Source organism: Pithys albifrons, chromosome 3 (genome assembly GCF_047495875.1).
Source record: "Pithys albifrons albifrons isolate INPA30051 chromosome 3, PitAlb_v1, whole genome shotgun sequence".
Classification (NCBI taxonomy): domain Eukaryota; kingdom Metazoa; phylum Chordata; class Aves; order Passeriformes; family Thamnophilidae; genus Pithys; species Pithys albifrons.
This window is the reverse complement of record NC_092460.1, coordinates 95,796,147-95,816,048: the sequence shown is the minus strand read 5'-3', so window position 1 is coordinate 95,816,048 and position 19,902 is coordinate 95,796,147. Positions and strand designations below refer to the sequence as shown.

Sequence of the window (19,902 nt, the reverse complement as noted above, 5' to 3'; positions counted from 1 at the left end):
CAAAGGGGCATCTTCTTCCCAATGCCTTCATCCCTGTGAGACATCGCTCTGTGTCCTTTGAGGGTGATTCAGCTTCTTCTGCTGCCGCCTTCCAGTTTGTATTTGGTGAATCCCACATTCTCACATCCTGTATCTGATTTCAAACAGGGCAGATTGGCTCTATGCAGAGAACCTTGTGATGGTGGGACTAAACTTTTTCTCCCCCCTTCTCTTCAGCACCGAGCAAGTTTATCTGCCTTCTGATAGCAGAGTGGCACAGAGCCCATTTGGTTTGCAAATCAGGAAGGGGAGAGGGTCTTGCCACAGCCCTCAGCATGCAGTGTTGCGTGTCTGATGAGCTCTTATCTGGCCTCTGCCCCCCTGGCTGTTTGCTCTGTGGGTAACCCACCTGCTGGCCATGTGTGTCACAGTTAGTGGTGGCTGCAGCTGCCTCAGAGGGTTTGGCTGTTTGGGGAACCTCTGAGGTTCTCAAAAATAGAAATGCAAAGCGTTAACACAGGCATGGTGAAACCCAGCTGTGGGCTTTAAACAGATAACACTGGGGCAGGTTGGTTGTGTTAAACTGCCTTGATCATGATGGTAGGAGGAGCACAAATGATCATGTGCATAAAGGAAAATGGATACATACATATAATTTTCATTAGAAGTGACTAATTGCTTGAAGTGTCATTTGTAATGTACCTTCAACTAACCTAAACAAGGCAAACCAGCCCTTGTCCTACCTAACCCTTAAGGGACCAGCCACGAGACCTGCACAACAAAATGAATGCATGTAAAGCCAAGTAGGTGGTGTATTGGTTTCTTATTGCAAATACTAAGAATTTAATTTGTCACGCAATCTACCTGGAAATTTTGCTTGCAAATTCCATGGGATTTTCCAGATATTAATGTAGAATGAAGAGCCAAGTCATGCATCTTTTGCTCTAACATCCTGTAATGCATTGTAGTTGAGTTTGCTTATTGTTGATGTTAAATTTCCTGTGTGTGGAGGTCCTTATATGAATACAGCTTTTGATGGCTGATTATGGGCATAAATTCAGGTTAGTCATAATCTTTGTAGTGAATTCAGAGGAAATTAAATTAGTCTGTGTACTTATGGGAAAGATCCTGCTGGGCACAGGGGACCTTCTGCTCTCAGCATCATCATACAGATGTTAGGACACTAGGGACCACTGAAAATAAGGTTCTAATACATGATTGAGTGTCTTAATTAAGCTACTTGAACCTAGAAACATGGAGAGAGTTTTGTATTTGCTGACAATGCACATTTGCTTTCTTTTTGAACATGTCCATCTGTTGCTTAATGAGTGGCCTCTCCTTAGCATTTTCCATTTTTCTCTTGCTGTTAAAATGATTGTCTGGAAGTGGTGTAATTAATATTCTGCCCTTGGGGTTGTCCTAGTAGTCTCTTTGGGGTTTGCACAACTTAAATATATCCTTAGCAAATTATTTGTAAGCATTTAAGGAGCAAACCCAGAGAGGCATTGCTCACTTAGATAATTAGATGGATGCTTATGAAGATGATTTTTGTCTAGTGTTTTGACAAGAGGCTTGGTGGGAATGGTGAAGACATAGAAAACCTATGAAGTCACTTGGAGTTGTTGCACAGAAAGCACAGACTGCTTAGTAATGCTGCAGGGAAATTCAGGTGTGAAGACCAGGCTGGACATCAGAGCAGAGTGAATTTGGTGGGGAGAAGTGTGGGGCTGTCATAAGTCTGCTGCCTACCTGTGCCATCCTACACCCTCCCTCCATCACTCCCTTGCAGCAAAGATGTCCTGAGAATTTAACCTCCAACCAACCATCTTCATTCATCTGAACACTTAATCCTTATGCATTTTCCAGAGAGGATTGAAAGTTCTCTGAGTAATAACAGTATTTTGGGCTGTGAAGCACTTCTGAGTGTTTACTTTGGTTGGAAGGGACCATAAATATCATCGAGTTCCTACCTCCTGCCATGGGCAGGAACACCTTCCATAGAGCAGGTTGCTCAAAGCCCCATTCAACTTGGCCTTGAACACTGACAGGGTTGAATCATCCACAGCCTCTCTGGACATCCTGTCCAGAGCCTCACCATGCTCACAATAAAGAATTTCTTCCTAATGTCTAATCCAAACCTACCCTCTCTCAGTTTAAAGCCATTATGCCTTGTTCTATCATTACATGTCCTTGCAAAAAATTTATGAAGTTGAATGAAACACTGACAAGTAATGCCTAACTAAAAAAAGCTTTATGTTTTGCAGTCATGTAAAAAAAAATGAAAATAACTATTTCATCTTATCTCGTGGTTTTTCAGGATCAAGCATGAAAATATAGTTGCCCTGGAAGACATCTATGAGAGCCCAAACCATTTATATCTGGTCATGCAGTTGTAAGTACTGAACCTAATGAATTTTTTTGTGTCAAAATTGCCATCTCTTCTTGTTCTGGTTTTGTTCTTTAACCCAAAAGATGGGGTACGTGAGAAGTATTTGCCTTGTGTGCTGCAAACTGCAAAATTCCTGGTGGGTGGTTAAAAGTCAGTCTCCAGTTGTGATGTGCTGGGTTGTTGTGAAATTTGGAATTAATTTTTTTGTGGCTAGTGTCACCCAAATCAAGCCAGAGTGAAGAGGAGGAGATGCTAAAGGGATCTGAACTGGCTCTGCATTTATGGAGTTGCCATGGTTTAGTTCTCTGTGACTGGACAGGTACCTGCTCTGTACTGAGCTCAAGGTGACCCAAGGTGCCACCATGTGCATGAGTACATGGGTACTGTGCTTGCAAGCCAGCATCCTCCTAGACTCAGCAGAAGCAGTGGCCGCTCATGCCACTGTTCCTTGACACGTCTTTCTCGCCAGAGCCCCTCTTCTTCATTTCCCCTCTCTGGGCCTGAGAAGATGAGGATCCCATCACGTACACGATACACTGTGGCTGACCTGGTCCTCCCACTGCATCAGCCTGGCGGGGAGAAGGGAAGGAACAGGCAGATGCTCATAATGCTTCCTTTTTTTACCCTCTGAAATCAGTTAAAAACCATGATCTGAAGTTAAAATTGGATCTTCCAACCTCTAGCCTCTGTTTTTGAATTGTGAGATCCCATCAAAACAAGAGCAGAACAAACAGACAGAGCAGAGGAGTAAATCACAGCTGTGAAGGGCCAGATGTGCCATGGGGAAGCCTGGAGCATCTGATAGGGGCAGTTCTGGGGTTAAATACCCCAGAGGAAGCTGAAGACTGTTCTGGTCCTTTGTCTGTTGGTAACATCCAGGCAAGGTGATGTCATTAGAAGGTGTTCCAGTAGCAGTGTGGGAAGAATATGGGTTTTGTAGCTTATGTTTCAGTTCAGAATGCTGCAAAAGGACTTGTACAGGAACATCAGTGTTGTACAAATCTCAAGAAACCAGCTGGGTTGTGGGAAGAACGAGTTTTGTGATCAGTTGTTTTTCAAATCCTTCATTTTATTTAATCTCTTTAGAAAAAAATAAATTGGTATTATTCCTACTTCTTATTATCTTGTTGAGTGTAGTGTAACTCTCACTTCTACAGATTCCTTACATCTAGATCTTTGGGTTATCTGAAATGTAGTTCTGTAATCATAGGTGGCACTTTCCATTTCTACCTGCTCACAATTCAACACTTACCAGGGAATTGTCCTTGCTGTTATAGCTGTACTTGTAAACCCTGCTCACTCAATCTCCAAGGGTCAACCATTCAGCTGTTTCAGAGGGACACAGGTTCACTGGTAGCCACTGGTATGAGATGCCCAGCTGAAGCCATCATCTGGAAACCCATCAGCAGCCTTTGGGATGGCAGCTCTGAACAATGCCCAGCACCAGCAAAGAGCTGTACCTTGTGTTACAAGTTAGACCAAGAGCACTGAACCGAATGTAGGGAATAAGCTTTCTGCACATTCTTGGGAAAGGACTGTGTTATCCCAAGGTGGAGAGGAGAAGAATGCTAAGTAATCACCCTCATTGCTGTGGGCATTGCATGAAGGAGGGTGCAACCTCTGCACTGCCCCTGAATGTTCATCAGTAGTTGAGTTTGGGATCAACTGGCATCAGCAGTTAGGCAGCAACTCTGCAAAGTCCAGAAGGCTCAAAATCCATTCTGCATGCCTCCTTTCATGGATTCCTGTTTGGGAGAAGGCATGTACAGATAATCTCCTGTTTCCAGGGTAACACAAACTTGTTGATACAATAGCTGTGAACCATTGCACAGCATGAAGTAGCTATTTGTTTACATTTCTGCCCTATTTATTAATAGACTCCTTGTGGGTTTTTTATCTTCTCATCTTTGTGTATTTCTCCTAAACAACACAACAGTTGCCTACATTTAAAACTTGGGTTCTGATATAAAGCAAAAGGGTTTCTGATCAAGCAGCTTTCAGAAAAGAGCATTTAGTTTGGAAAAAAAGGGTGGGTAAAATCAGGGCCACTCAAAGGTCAGTATCATGGGCACAACAAATCTCAAATCCATTTGCCCTTCTCTCTGGGTCATTGCTTGTTAAGTGAACTCTAGCTAGTATTTCCCAAGAATTATTTTGTGGCATGGACAGCATTTTCATTACCAACCTTGGAGCACTCCTTGGTATGTTGTGGAAAATCCACATTAAGCATCTCACAGCACCTCTGTGGGAGAAGGCTTTTGGAGGGAGACCAAGCCTCGCTGTTTATGTTTGTCCTTGGGTACATCTACTTTTACATGAAAGCCATGCTTGTTAGCAGGCCAACTGGAAGGATAAATATCACACCTCGTTTATTCTGTCAAAGATATGGGCAAGTAAAGGTCTCAGTGTCTGTGCTGGAGTTGGAGGGAAGGGAGGTTAAGAGGCAGCTGTCCATGTCTACTTGACACTTAATTTGTTCCTGCCAGTCCCCCTGGGAGCTCTTCCCAGGGTTATGCAGCTGTTGGTGAATCTGTCCTGTGTGTTTCTTGGCATGTTCAGGGGGAGATAAGATCTCTGGCTTTGGTTTCACCACCTTGTTTTTGAATATATTGTATACAAGCCGTCACAGAACTGTTCAAACTGAGAGGTAAGACCAAGGGAGACCAGAAGTCCAGGCTGGAGATCCCCAGATTCAACAACTCAGAATTTCATGTGCTCTCTCAGAATGTTGTCATGTTCTTTAGAAATAGGTGGGATATTTTTTATTTATTTTCCCAAAATGCAAGATATTCCAATGCAGTGCTTCTAATTTTGGCAAGGTTGTGGATAATTCTTTGCTGTCCTTCACTCCTAGCAGTGTTACTCAGCTTTGGTATGAGGTGGAGTTACCAATGCAGCTGCAAAGCAGAATATGGATGTAGGACAATCACTGCCTCTCCTATGATAATTCTGCTAAAATTTTGCAGGCACTGTAGAAAAGGGCTGTAGAACATTTGTCCTTTTTCCATGAGGATGATATGCTTTCCAACCAAGAAAACACCTGTTTCTTCCCAAGCTTGGATTTCCTGTGCTACTGTTAAGACCTACACAGGCAACCTAGACAAAAACTAAAAAGAAACTCTGAAATTTTCTTTCCTTCTGGATGCAGAGATTCACCCAGCAGATATTGTAAAAGAGAGGGGGAAATAAATTGCTTTTAGAAATAGTTTTATGAAACTATATTTCAGTATAATAATAAGCTCTGTTAATGAGAAGTTACAGGATTTTTGGTTGCTATTGTTGCCACTTGGTAAGAATTACCCTACTGTATCTTCAAAGTGATCTGCCTTGTTTCACCTCGTCAGTATAGGGAAAGATCTTGATAATCTGTTGTGGTTGGTATTGTCAGATACTAATGTTTCATAAGCATAATCAGCCTCTTTGTGTATTGATGATTCATTTTCTGCATGCTGGAAAGTCTTGCATAAAAATAGATTTACATAAATACATAGAATCATTTGGGTTGGAAAAGGCCTTGAAGATCATCAAGTCCAACCATTAACCCAGTACTGCCAAGTGCACCACTAAACCATCTCTTCAAGGGCCACATCTATGTATCTTTTAAATACCTTCAGGTATGGTGACTCCAACAGTTCCCTGGGCACAATTTGCCAATGCTTGACAGCCCTGTTGGTGAAGAAATTCTTACTGATATCCAGTCTAGACATCTTTTCCACCTAAGTTTTATGGGTCCATTGGGAAATGCTGTTTCTGAACATGCTGCCTTGGCAGATCGGAGCAGATTCCCAAGGCTTGACTCTGACTTCATCTGTATTGTTCACCTGCACTGAAGTGTGAAACAGCAAAGTTTGGTTTCCCAGAGATTTTTCTGTAACCTACACTAGACAAAGCCACAAGAACTGGGGCTGCTGCCTCTCCAAAAAGATACCAGGCCATGTTAAAAATCAATTAAGACAGTAATTTCATTGTTCTCCTTTATTCATCCATATTTTATTAAAATATTTAGGAACTTCATAATTTTGCTCTTTCTACACTTCTGTCAACGTTGGTTGAAGTTCAGCCAACAGGTCAGAAATTACTAAGGGCTGGCACGTTGGAATGGAGAGTCATTGCCTCACTGCCTTTGGAAAACAGGCTAAAAATGGGTCTAAACGGCACCTCCAGAACTTATAGAGCAGACTTGGGGAAGCGCATAGCTCAGTAAGCAACAATTGACCCTGAAGATCCACCTATGAGTGTTGCTGCATTTTTTTCACAGTCAGGAATATTGCTAAATCCAGAGGAATTGCTATCAATACTAGGATCTAGTTAAAGAAAGTGAAAATTCTGGTGTAGCTTTCCAGCTCTTTGGGTGAGCTATGCTCCCAAAGAGTGGACCTGATGCCCTCGGTGGGAGGGCTGCTTTACCCAGATCCTCTCAGCTGCTGCTTCTGGTTCTCCAGACTATTTCCCCTGTGTGATGTCTTATTAGGCTTTGCCATCTCTGCTGAGAGCCAGCTTTTAGGGTGAGCAGCCTGGTTGACCCAAACCCAAAATGTTTCTCCTCACCTTGGAAAAAACCCAAACAAACAGCCCAGCCCAAACTGAGCCTAAACGCCTGACCCTGGATTTTTCCAGCTTGGTCTCTTAACTCTGTGTAATTATTCAGATGATTTCCTTCACAGAAAAGCTGAGATGATGGAGGCTCCTTTCTGCCAGGTGCAAGTCACGCATCGAGAAGAGCCCTGCCCATGAGTTTGCAGGCTCAGAATCCCAGTGTCCCATTCCTGCTGTTTATCAGCTCTCCCCTGCCAGATACAAGTGCCTTATACCCCTGGAACACCTTGGGAGGAAGCGCAAACAGGCAGGGACCCACTGGTGGTAAAATCTGTAGAAGTTTTTATCATTACCAGAACAACACTTTGCCTTTCAACCCCATGTTTTGCTAATAAGTAAGCGGAGTGCTAAGCTGCGATTAAGTGCTGAATTCCCTTTGTTATTTGAAAGCCCAGTGCCTGAGTGTGCTCCGAGAGCAGCCGAGCATGGACTGGGTATGTAGGTGACATTTCAGTGAAAATATTCAGTCTCCAAGAAAAACAACAGACAATGGGAGGAAGTGCGGTGCTTGCCAGGTTCCTTAAGGAGTCTAGCAAGGACTCACTGTGTTACAAAACAGCAATCCGCCCGCCCAGCCGCTATCACATCAGGGTGCTAATTAAAGCAAACACAGACTGCCACACCTTTCACTCATTCCTTCGATGAGGCTTATTTCCATACTTGGGGGGTGCAAAAAGCAGAAAGAAATATCTCTGCACTCAAAATGGAATTTATATCACAGAATCAGAGAATGGTCTGGGTTGGAAGGCACCTTAAAGTTCATTTAGTTCCATCGGCAGGGACACCTTCCACTAGACCAGGTTGCTCAAAGCCCTGTCCCAGCTTTGAACACTTCCAGGGATGGAACATCCACAGCTGCTCTGGACAACCTGTTCCAGTGCCTCACCAATGAAGGATAAAATCATACCAGGTTCTTTAGCAGCAGAAAACACTTTTGTCCAAACATCTGAGACAAGCTCCTCACCATCACTTTTCTCAGCAGATGGTGTGTTTGTCATCATTTATCAGTAATGACAGCAATGGTAACAGGAGAATCAGCACCATTAATGAAGAACACTAGTGCTGATGACTGTGTGCCAGGGGATTCAGTTTGTTTCATGGTACAGGATGGAACATCAGCTGCACACCTACAGACCCTGCTCTTCTCAGTTCCCACTATTTCTGTTTTCAATGAGGTGTCTCAAAAGGAAAACTAAAATCTGTTGAAAATACACTGGGTATGTATCAAAAGCCTTGCATCCCATGCTTCCTGCACCGCCTCATGCTGCACAGGAATAAGATGTGCAGTAGATTTAAGTGGCAGGTGGATCTCATGAGGTTTATTGGCTAGGACACAATGGATGGGCCATGGGCAGACCTGTTCTCAATTCCTGGTCAAGCAAATGTACATTAATTTTACACTAATCAGTTATTGAATTAATTGTTCCCTTGGTTTTGGTGCGGGTTTGTTTGAGCAAATGCTACGTAAGAACTACAGCACCAGGGAGGGCTGATGCACATGTGGGCAAGCCAGGAAGGAGCCTGCAAGGTGCCATGGGAGTTTGCTTGAATTCTAACACAGCTAAGCAGAGACTTAGGGGCTCTAGTTAGGCAAGACTTAATTTCCTCACAGCTCATGGAGTGAAACATCATCGATTTGGGCACAGCAACCTTTGTGAGTCTGCGGTGGAACAAGATATGGCAACAACCACACCCTGTTGAAAAAAGTCTTTTGCTGCTTCTACGGACAAGAGTTTTTTGAACTGAGGGAAGTGTGCTGGATAGAAGGAACAGCTCTCAGGGGATGGATCCGGGTGGTGAATGTGGAAAGCAAAGTGGGACAGCGGTAACAGGGTTGAGCAAGTGTGACAGTGCTGGGAGCATCAGACCATGGTTGTGGGAGAAGCATTCAAGAAAATGAATCCTGGGCCCATCACAGCTTTCAGCATGACCATATTGCACACATGGGCCAAAACTGCAGAGCTGGGGTGTTGGATTTTGAAATTGCCCTTATTATTTGGGCATGAGTAACACAGGTTTCGCTTCCAACCTGTTTCTAGTGCTTAGAACAGTCAGAGCACATTCTATCAGTATAGCTAAAAAAATTATGCCTTATCAAAATCTCCAAAGGCATATTGACTAAACAACACAGGCAACTCTGTGAAAAGGCTAAAGGAGTTAATCTTAGTGTACTTTAGTACTTTCCCACTAGAGCTTTGTGAGCTGCTGACCACATCATAAACTACCTCTTGGCATCATGCCCCTGGGAACTTGGTAGCAGTTATTAATCCAGCATCAATTTTGCATCTTTTCCTTTGTGGAAAAAAAGATTATTACATCAGTGGGGCTATGCTGGTGAGCATTCAGTATGAAGGAGTGTCTCCCCTTTTCCAGTGGCTGAGAGGTTGTAAGTGGACTAGGAAAGATTAATATCAGGGTAGAGATCAGAATATGGGCAGATTTGTTGGTAACAGATTAATAGACCACAGATTGACCACCAGAATGGCTTTCAGACACCTGTAATTGTTTGGATTGTGTGTGATCCTGAAGATGTGAATGTGCTCACTGGCTAGTCCTAGCTGTCCTCAGGACTTTGGTTTTTTCCTCTTTTCTCTGGCTATGAGCAGGACTTTTGGTAACTCCTAATCCCCTTGTCTTCTGCAAACACAGCCCCTTTTCCTGGGAATGGCACTGAGCAGCAGTCCTGTTGCTTCCTTGTGCTGTATTATGTGTAAAGGCTTCAGCTGTGGCTACAGCAACAGAGGAATGGTGAGAATCCTCTTCATCTTGGGGACTACAAAAGACTTTCTCATGATGATTTCCAAGCCCACTTACAATGTTTTGTCACTTTCAGCAGGTGTAGACAATTGTCAACATCCTTGTTCCAAAGCTTGCACTCTTTATTGTTACCTTAATCCCAGTGAGGACTCATTAGGAAGGCAACACTGAGGGTTGGGGTTTTTTCCAAGTGCCATGCTACACCTGATGGAGAGTGATTATCTTTTCTCCCTGTAGCCTTGAGAATAAAGAGGTAATGGAGAAACATTTTCTCATTTTTACTGAACAGACAGCATTATGATGTTTGCTTGTACAGAAATGTGAACAGTTCAGAAGAAAATGGATTTTTTTTCTTTAAGATATCTATTGTTGCAAAGCTGCTATTGTCAATAAGGAAAACAAGAAGCTTGGCTAAAATTCAGAATAAACCTTGTTCTAACATATTAATCTTTAAAGTTACAGGAAGATTTGAAGATCTCATAAATCTGCTTATTTTCCTTATGCTGGTGATTACAATGGAACAAGTACTTTCTGAGGGTTATTTGATGTAGTGTCTGCTCCCCTGCAAGGGCCAGCACCAAATCCTTAGGGTGACAGTATGTGCCTCATTTGGTTGGTTGGTTGGTTGGTTGGTTGGTTGGTTGGTTGGTTTTTTCCAACAGTAGATTTTGGCAGCATCAACTTGAGTTTCTTCCTTCATCCCACTAGCAGTTCCCCAAGTCCCCATATAGGGCTCCCTGTTGCAGCTGGGAATGGGGGTGGACATGCCTGTATTGTGGAGCTTGGTCAGGTGTAGGCAATTCATGGCCAGCAATGTATGTCTGCCAACAATCCTGTATAATATCGCTGCTCCCCTGAGAGGAGGAATGAGGCTTTTCTCTCCAAGCAGCAGGAAGGTGGCTATTTAGAGCCATAATAATTTTCTTTCCATTTTGTTGGCTTGGGATAACCATCTCCTTCCTTTCATGCTTTGCTCAGAAGGTTCATTGCTAGTTACTCGATGTTCATGTAGTCACTGAATGAGTCTTTTAGCTTTGGTTCTGCCTCTCTCAGTACCTGATAATTTACACTGTGGTGCACTGAAATCAATTAAATTGCTGGTGTTTAATTCAGGAGGAAGGGGCTTTGCAGCAAAGCATATAATAAATGTTAAATCCATATATGCCACAGTGTGAGAATTCATTATGATATGGTAGGATCCCTCTCACGCACAATGTGGAGGCATTCTGATTAAATGGTTACACTCATTTAAACAGAAAAGGACTTTCATAACAACCTGGGAAGCTTTGAAGTGAAATAACACGGCATTAAAGCAAGATGCAAAATTGACGTGGGCGTTCGTTCCTAAGTCCATTCTTTTATGTGGAAAACATTTTGAAAAGTTTGCTTCTGGAGGAAGACTGTTCAGACTGTGGGGAAGGGGACAGTAGGAGGCTGAGGAGTGCTACATGTCACTGTGTTCCAGAAGACATTTAATGATTTTGTGGCAAAAAAATAGGCGTAATCTCCCAAGCATAGGTCATAGCTCCAACCTCTGCTCTAGGCTGTGTAGTCAGGGAGGTTACTCTGCTCAAGAGTCTGTAAGTGGCTCCAGAGTCAGTGCTGGGCTCAGGTGCTGTTGTATCTGCATTGTGCTATCCACAGTCTCTGTGTACAACTTATAAAAGAACCCACTAACCAGGTGGTGCTGAAGCATTATCACCCCATTCATATTCACACTGAAAGAAGATACCTTGCTTTACATTTTGTCTGTGCTTGCCCCAAATACTCTATGTGGGGCATACTTTTAAAGCCAGGGAGATTCATACAGTTTTCTGTGGCTGGGTTGGGGGTGAGGGCCCTAAATACGAGTGTGTAAAAACTAGAATTTTTAATGGAAATACAGGTTGCCTTTTGAAATCCTGTTTTCACTTGCTTTGGCAGTACTGTGGTTATCTCCCCTTACAGAAACTATTTTCACAGGACTGCAGAGGTTCTTGCTATAGTTTTCTGCTTTAAACATTCCCTCTGGAAAAATTATTCAGTGGAAAATAAATGTGGAGGATTTTGTGTTTTTCATTTATTTTCTGTAACAGTGGTTAAGTCTGCTGTAGCCAAACTTTTACTTTTTTAAGCATTTTATAGAAAAAGAAAATTCTGTTGCTGGTGAAGCATTTCTTTGATGCATTTATAGAACATGTGCTCATTTCATTCTGATTCATGCCACATGGTTATATCTTAGCCTGTAAAGGCCATTTTTTTTCTCTTAAATTGGAGGAAAAGTGTGTTCTGAGACCCAAATACTTATGTCATCTTTTCCCTTCTCCAAGACAAAATTCCCATCTGGGGCTGCGTGATCCCAGCTTTGATGTAAAAAGCTTTCTCTACTAGTTCTGAAGATGTTTTGGAGGAGTTTGGTGTTTATTCTATCTGATTATTCCATTGGTTAGAAGCACTTAACCACTTGGTAATTCTATTTTCTTCATCCCTAATTAATGATACTCTGAGGAACACTGATATCCTTGAGTGAGACATAGTGGAGCCTTTAAATGTCCATGTGTCCCTGAGGAAAGAAGATACCATTCTCCAAGGTCCATTGTAATGAAAAAGTGAGAAACACAATTTAAAATTCACTGAAAGAGAGATGAGATTTTAAGACCTATATTAGCATAGAGGCAGCATTACTAAAAACTAGGTTTGGCATTCTTAATATTAAAAATCAGGTAGAAAATTAAAATTCATGCAACTATTTTTGTCTGCCTTGGGGTTTTTGCCTTTAAAACTGTGCCACGAGTCTCTTACAGCTCCAGAAAAGGGGTTATTCCTTAGGAGATGACAGAGCCAAGCATCCATCCTGCCCTCATAATGAAACTCCTTGTTGCTGTTAGATGTATTCTGTCCTAAAGTTCATGGTCACTCTGCTGCAAAACCTTACCCAGTGCCACGGGACAGGAGAAGTATAACCCTAATTAAGTGATAGTGAGCAGAGAAGAAGGAAATTACCTCACTCTGGCTGCTCACCAGTCTTGTCTTCTGGAATACTTCTCTCCCTGCAGCCCAGGGTCTTTCACATGAATTAAGGCTTGTTTCCCTGTAAGGATGGGGCAGAACCATTTGGAGAAAGTGCTTCTGACATTTTTGCTTTTTAGAGCTGAAAACTCTCTGCCAGAAGCTTTTAAATATGCTCTTTTCAGATGTTTTTGCAGCTGGATTTGCTGTATAAAGGTCTTGCTTTCCATTGGTGCTGTCTTGCCTTATTTGAAGGGTGGTGAGGGAAATGTTGGTTAGTTCTCTGTCACTGAAGATTGGGTCAACACATGAAGTGTATTTCAGAAAGCAAATTTCCTGGGGAAAGGCATTTTATCTTGCACTCTTTTCCCCCCACAGCTTAACATGGTTGCAGATGGGAGTCCCTTTACTTGCTATTGACATGTGACCACAGTCAGCAGTGCCACAGCACCTCCTGGAAGGAGCACGTGGGAACATTTTGGGGAACGACCATTCCTCTGATGTGTCTGGGCATTTACTTTTTAATGGAATGGGAATGAGGAGTGCTGCCTGTGGGCAGGGTTGGTGCCAGCAGCTGGACAGAAGTGCTTTTGAGCAGTCTCTCCTTCAATCCTGGTCCCACCTGAGCTGAATTAACTCAAGAAATTTGCTACTACATTCATGGCTCTGTATGTTCAAAAGTTTAGAGCAAAAAGGCAACTGTTTGCACAACAGCAAAGACGGAAGTGGGGAGGAAAATTAAAAATAACCAAATAACTCATAGAGCTGCTGACTGTGTGCTCAGCTGAAGGTCCAGAGCTTTTCTCTGGCCTGAATATCCTTTTCCCTGGAGTATGCTGTGAAATGTGACCCAGATGATAGTCATATAATAGATTTTCACCTGTGCCTGAGCTCTCCTGAGCACATGCCTGCTCTCAGCCTGCTCTGCTTGTGTATCTTCATCCAAGAAGTTCTTCCTCTCTGAAGGATTTTGCTACAGGTTTCCCTTGTCACACAGGTGGACATACAGCTCTCCAAAACTGCAGCAGCATGGTGTGCCAGACGCATCCCAGAGGGGACTGTACTTGTTACTCCTCTCATATTCTTCTGTGGCTCACCTAAAGCCAGTCTGTGTGTTACAGCCCCCTGGATGCCAGCAGAAGGCAGGTGCAGGTGTGTTTTACTACTTGGATGCTTTTGCTGGTATGTGACAGCTTCTGGCAGTGCAAGTGGCATCATGGTGTGCCTCTGCCTTTGTGAGGGACCACTGCAAACACCCCTCGGCTGTTAATGAGTCAGGAAGGATTGTCCAGCTCGAAATTTGGGTACGTGGCTGTGGGCACAGCCCCTGGAGTCAGGGACAGTGGCAGAGAAGGCAACTCACAGCTCAGAAGAGGAGGAGGGAAAAGAAAAAGCTGAGCCATATGGTAGAAAAAGTAGAAGCAGACACAGCATCTCAGTGGTAGGTACTCATTAGACTGTCTCTGATGTGCTGGGAAGACTGAGTGTATCCTGCTAGAGGAATTGTAATACTCTTCTGTAAGCTAAAAAATGTATCAGTGCAGAGTGGGTAACGGACAGGTCTTTTTATCTATGGAAAAATATTCTATCCTGTTTACCAGCAATATGTAACAGGAACCAGGAGCTGCTGCTCTCAAGTCTTGTGAGGGAGTCTTTGTGGTTAGAGCACACAGATCTGAAAATCTGAAGTTCTTGTCTTACTCTGTCGTTGATTTACATTGTGGTCTCAGATCACTTTGTCTTCTAATTTCCCTGCCCACAGAAATAGAATACTTTCCTAATTAATTCTGGGTAAGATTAACTTGGGTTTTGTTTGGTTTGGTTTTTGGTTTGTTTTTTTTTTTCTCAAGTCAGCGCTGCTCTTCATGAAGTTGTTAAAAGAAATTAGTAGTGGAATCTGGCCTCTGGCATTGTCCACCAAGGAGCACTGTGTGAATGAGGAAAAGTGAATGGGCTCGTTTGCTGGGACCTACTGACTATTTGGAAAAGCATATTCAGGCATGTCTTGACCCCCCTCCAGTGTCCCCTGGGTGCCCATGCTCTGCAGTAACTGTGCAGGGGCTTTATCCCTCCTTCCCATCCTTGTCTGTGCAGAAACCTACAGAGAACATAACCCAGGCTGGCTGGTGACTCAGTGTGACAGCATGACCAGTGATGGCCATCATTGCATAGATTTATTTATCCTTGTGACAGAGATATGTGGAAATCTAAAGCAACAGACATATGACATCCAAATCCACTTATATAAAGCCAGGATTTCACCTACTGTGCATAGATGTGGGTGTAGCCAAATGCATCATACTGATGGTGGAGTGGAACAAAAAGAGTCATCAAATAAAACTCAGTAAGGGGGAGCTATAAATCAGCAGTTTAAACCCAGGCTGGATAGAAACTGAACAGCAGTACCCTGAATTTTAATATCAGTTTCTTTATGCTGCAGGTAGGTGGAAGTGGTTATTGCAAATGGGGGAATGTAGGAGCAAAGTGCCAAAGCACATGGTACAGCAGGCTGGCTCCAGCACCTCCCTCAACTTTGGGCACTGTGACTTGTGCTCCCCCTGTGCAGTGGGAGTGCAGTGTTACTGAAACTCTGTGGAGGCAAGATGTGGTGGGTGATTTGGGAATTCCCTGTGGGCCCAGGTCCCCTCCAGCTGGAAAGGAAAGTCATATCTGGGCCTCTTCCCCACCTCTCTCTTGTTCACATGCAAAGGAGTGAGCTCAAAGTGATGGATGTCCCACGATAACACTACAGTAGTGAGTAGTGTAACTAGTTATCAGCCCTACATTTGAAATACTTATTGTGCTCAAAAATAAAAACCAGAAAGGGCCTTTGGAGGAGAATTCATGGGGGCATGAGATTTGACTTGATATCTAAGTTTTCTGCATGGAGGCACTGGCCAGGAGTGCGTGGCTCAGGGAGAACCAGAGGAGAGTGCCAGCAGCCCTGACACTGTAGGCAGTGGTGGGGCAGTGCCCTGTTTCTGTTCAGGGACAGACCAGGCACAGTTACTGTGCCTCTGGCTGGTCCTTTGGGAAGTGGAAATAACAGCCCTTTCTGCCTCATGTGGATGCTGTGAGTGTAAATGTGTTAAACTTGATGAAGTTTTGAGATATCAGTTTAGACCTGTAAGCGCCTCAGACAAACATATTGTACAAACACCAAGTGGATTAAAGGACAACTTTTGGCACAGTGATATTGCTTAAAGGCTAGTTTAGTTCCATGTCAAAGGATTTCTCAAAATAAGTGGTCTGAATTCTGCTCCCTCTCTGCAAAAATATGGACACCGTTACCAAAAAAGCCACTACAAAAGAAAAGCAAAGTATCAAAAAGAGTTCTCCTGGTTTGACTTTTTAGATTTCAGAGTGGAACACAACAGTTCATCCATTAAGTGTTGGTCTGGCACTGGTAGGGCTCTCCATCACCCTGTGGCACAAATCACTGCAGAGCTTCTTTCTGGCACACGCTTCTCAGAGCTTTCTAACACAATTCAAACTTCAGCCTGTCCACAGTCTCACCACTGGCACAAACACAAGGGCCTTAGAAACAGCTGGCAGAGTTATATTCTGCCACCTAATTCCCATCTGGGGATTCCAGCCCTTATTTAGCCAAGGTACCTTTGCGTGGTGATTTGGTCTCTCCCAAATGCAGGACAAGGAGACGAAGAAATGGGAGAGGGAATCAGAGCTACCTGCAGGAGAACTGACTCTAGATTTGAGACTCTCTTGTGTACCTTCAGCCATGCATACACCATGTGGCTGTTAATGCAAAATTTACTTCCTTGCTATTTACTTAATCTGTGGCCTCTTGGTAGTAAATTATATTCATTGCCTCCAGGTCCTGTTCCTGTTCCTGTTGAATAGTTATTTGCAAGGCAAAGGAAATACAAACTGTTTTGATTCTGTTTGTGCTTTGAATGCATAAAATAGTCCTTTTTTCAGTCTGAACATGCAAATGCCCTTCAGAACATGAATATTAGCTTTGTGTTCAGAAAACATATTTTCTTTCCAAGTGTTACTTCTCACGTAATGACCCATTTTAGAGAATCCAGCATTCTTTATGTTTTTCAGAGAAATTCCTAAACCAAGATGTATCCTACTTTCCTTCATATTGAATTTTCACTCAGTAGATAGTATGAGATTCCAGAGTATCAGAGTCTTAAAAAATTAAGTTATGAAGCCTTTGCCCTGTAGAATTGTTGGTACAAGGATGTGTGAAGCAAATGCAATTGCTTGTAGGGTTTTACTTCTGGCAATGTTTTCAGAATTTCCTTTAAAAAAATTTAGGTTATATGTTATAAAGCATAGAATTACAGAAGGATTTGGATCAGAAGGTACATTTTAAAGACCATCTAGTCCAACCCCCTCTGCCATTGAGCAGGCACATGTTTCACTGCATAACTTGCTCAAACCTCCATCCAACCTGACTGTGAACACATTCACAGCTTTCTTGTAAGCCCCCTTTAGGTACTGAAAGACTGACATGAAGTCTCACCAGAGCCTTTTCTTGCTCAGACTGAGCAGCTCTGGCTCTCACATTATGTCTTCACAAGAGAGGCTCCAGCCCTCTGATCACTTTTGTGACCCTCCTCTGAGCCTACTCCTAGAGGTCCATGTCTTTTCTGTGCTGAGTGCTCTGGAGCTGGACACAGTACCACAGGTGCACTCTCATGAGAGCAGAGGGGCAGAATCCCCTCCCTTGACCTCACCATCCTTCTGATGCAGCCAAGAATAGACTTGGCTTTCTGGAAGGGGGCACACATTGCCAGGTCCTGTCCAGCTTCTCATCCACAGGTATTCCCTCTGTTGATGAGCAACAGCTCCAGTAACACTTCTCTGGTGGGATTGTCTGTTGCCTGGATTAAATTTTATCCTCAACACACTCCAAGAGTCTTCTGGACTGTTTACAGTTTTCTGGCTGCTTTTGCAGCAGATGTCAAGGTTTTAAACCTCAAAGTCTGCAACTATTGTACATCCAGTAGCTGAAGCAAGGACCCTTCATCAACATCCTCCTCCTGATGGAATGGTCTCTAGCAAACACCAGCCATGAGTTTTCCTTTGTGGCTTGGCCTATTCATCACTGGTTTTCAAAGCCAGCTCTGTGCAGTCACTCAATTTTTTTTTTATAGAGGACAACCTCACTGCCTCTCTTTCCTTGCATGTTTATATAGATATATACATAGTGGATAATAAAATTTGTAATAAAAGTGTCATATTTTAGACACAAAGAGCCAAGTTTAACCAGCATCAGCAGCTAAATTTGACATAATGAGACTTGTCCAGTTCCTTCAGCAGTTGTTTCATTTACTGGAGTGAAGCCTTTGCACCCTGACCTGTCTGCCTGTTCTTGGAGTTCCTCTGACATATGTGACATCTCCAAGATTTCCCTTTAAGCCCAGTCTCTTAATTATGTGCCTGGCTGTGTGGTGGGGACATTGCTTTGGCTCTCACAGAGTGGCAACACGATGGTGTCGGGCCACGCAGGAAGTTCCAGCCAGGCTTCTGCAGATGATTCATCTGAAGGATTGTTTTTGAAAGATTGGGCTCTCGCATTCAACTCACTCTCCTTGGTGAGCTGAAAATAGTGTTCATTGTTCTCATAATCCGTAGCAACTTGAAAACTGCCACAAATTGAATACATTTTCATCTTTACCTACAGCAAGAAAATAAGCTAATTCAGTTATTCCTGCAGTTCCATGGCTAATGCTAATTAACTGATGGCTTTGTATTTTTCCAGCAGTTTTCTAAATATTTCCCTTATCATTTCAATGAGCCCTATAGAGATCTGAGGCAGAGTGAATAGGTGTATTTCTCCTCTGTGTTTTAGTAAGTTTGTCCAGGAAAAAAAGACCCACTCCCACATCTCATAAACCATAAATCATCAAGATTCATAATCCCCTGGATATGATTTTTGCAGGGAAGTTGTTTACAGTCATGTAAATTCAGGTGGTGTTGGGAAGTGATACTGCACATTGGTGGAGTTGTCAGGTACAAACAGGACAGAGGCCATAGACCCACCGGGCATAACAGTTATGACCAAAACTGACCTAAAGAATTGTGAATTTCATCTTTGGCTATTTTGAATACTCTTTTGAGCTGCACTTGCTTTGTTTCCCCTGAAATGTGGTCCTTCTCAGCTGGGTTACAACTAATTTGATTAATTACTTACTTGTGGTCAGATAAATTGTTGAAAGCCCTGAGGAGGTAACTTCAGTCTCATGCTATTTGCTTAAAGGTTTAAGTGTGGTAGTACATTTAAGAAGATCATTTCTCAAATAACCAGCACTAGTGACCACACATGTTGTGCAATGCAGAGGAAGCACCATGTATGTGTCTGCATAAGGGAAAATTCTGCCCACAAAAACTTGGGAATGGCTGTTCTGCGTGGCTGTTCTCTTGCTCCAATGATCCAGTGCTTGCTACCCGTTTGAGAAGGGGTTTACAGTTGTATCTTGAAACGACTTTCTGCCATGATCTGGTTCCTGGTCTCAGCTCTGCTGAGCAAAGACTTTCCTCTCCTATCAAAACTGCATTAAGCAACACACTGGTGAAAATTAACAGCCACCAAACCATCTGGGACCGTTAGATAATCTCATTTCACATTCGGTAAGGAATACCCTCCTCCTTTTACTGTACAAATCAAATGCCTCAAAGGGATCTTCAAGGACTGTGTGGAGAAATGTGACGACCCACGAGACTGGAAGCAAGACAGGACTAGTGGGATGGAGATGGTGGTAAGCAGCACTGATCTGCTTTCCATGCAGGGAGTAGGTGTCAGCTCTGACACTGCCTGGGGCTTTCTCAACCCTGTAGAATGCAGAGACTTATCTGTCCATGATTACATTTAGGGGGACAACATGCTGTGGCTGTATTCAGCTAGAATTTTTCTGCTAACTTTGATAGAATCAGTCCCATAGGTGAAAGATTAGGTTTTGCCTCTGGACAGTGCTGTAATAATTGAAAACAAAAAATGAGCTTTGCACAAAATCGAAGAGTACTTGTGATAAGCTGTCTTGGTTTGAGATAAGCAACTGCCAACCCCCCCCAAGCACAGAGAGAAAAACCTCCCTCCTAACACCAGGGAAAGGGAGGAAAAGAGAGGGGAAAGAAAAAAAACCACTTCAAACCACATTTATACTAAAACTACATATATTTCTACAGAAAGGGAGAGACAATTAGAAGAGAGTACAAATATA

The 19,902-nt window shown here is 43.1% G+C and overlaps 1 protein-coding gene across 2 annotated transcripts in view; it reads left to right on the top strand.

Annotated features, from left to right (window-relative positions):
- The window catches only part of CAMK1D (calcium/calmodulin dependent protein kinase ID), a 221,546-nt gene that overhangs the window by 132,419 nt on the left and 69,225 nt on the right, over positions 1 to 19,902 (top strand). For both annotated transcript variants that reach the window (XM_071552800.1, XM_071552799.1), the window contains one exon: positions 2,297 to 2,371. In XM_071552800.1, the coding sequence (XP_071408901.1) occupies positions 2,297 to 2,371 (75 nt within the window). The remainder of the gene's footprint in view (positions 1 to 2,296; positions 2,372 to 19,902) is intronic.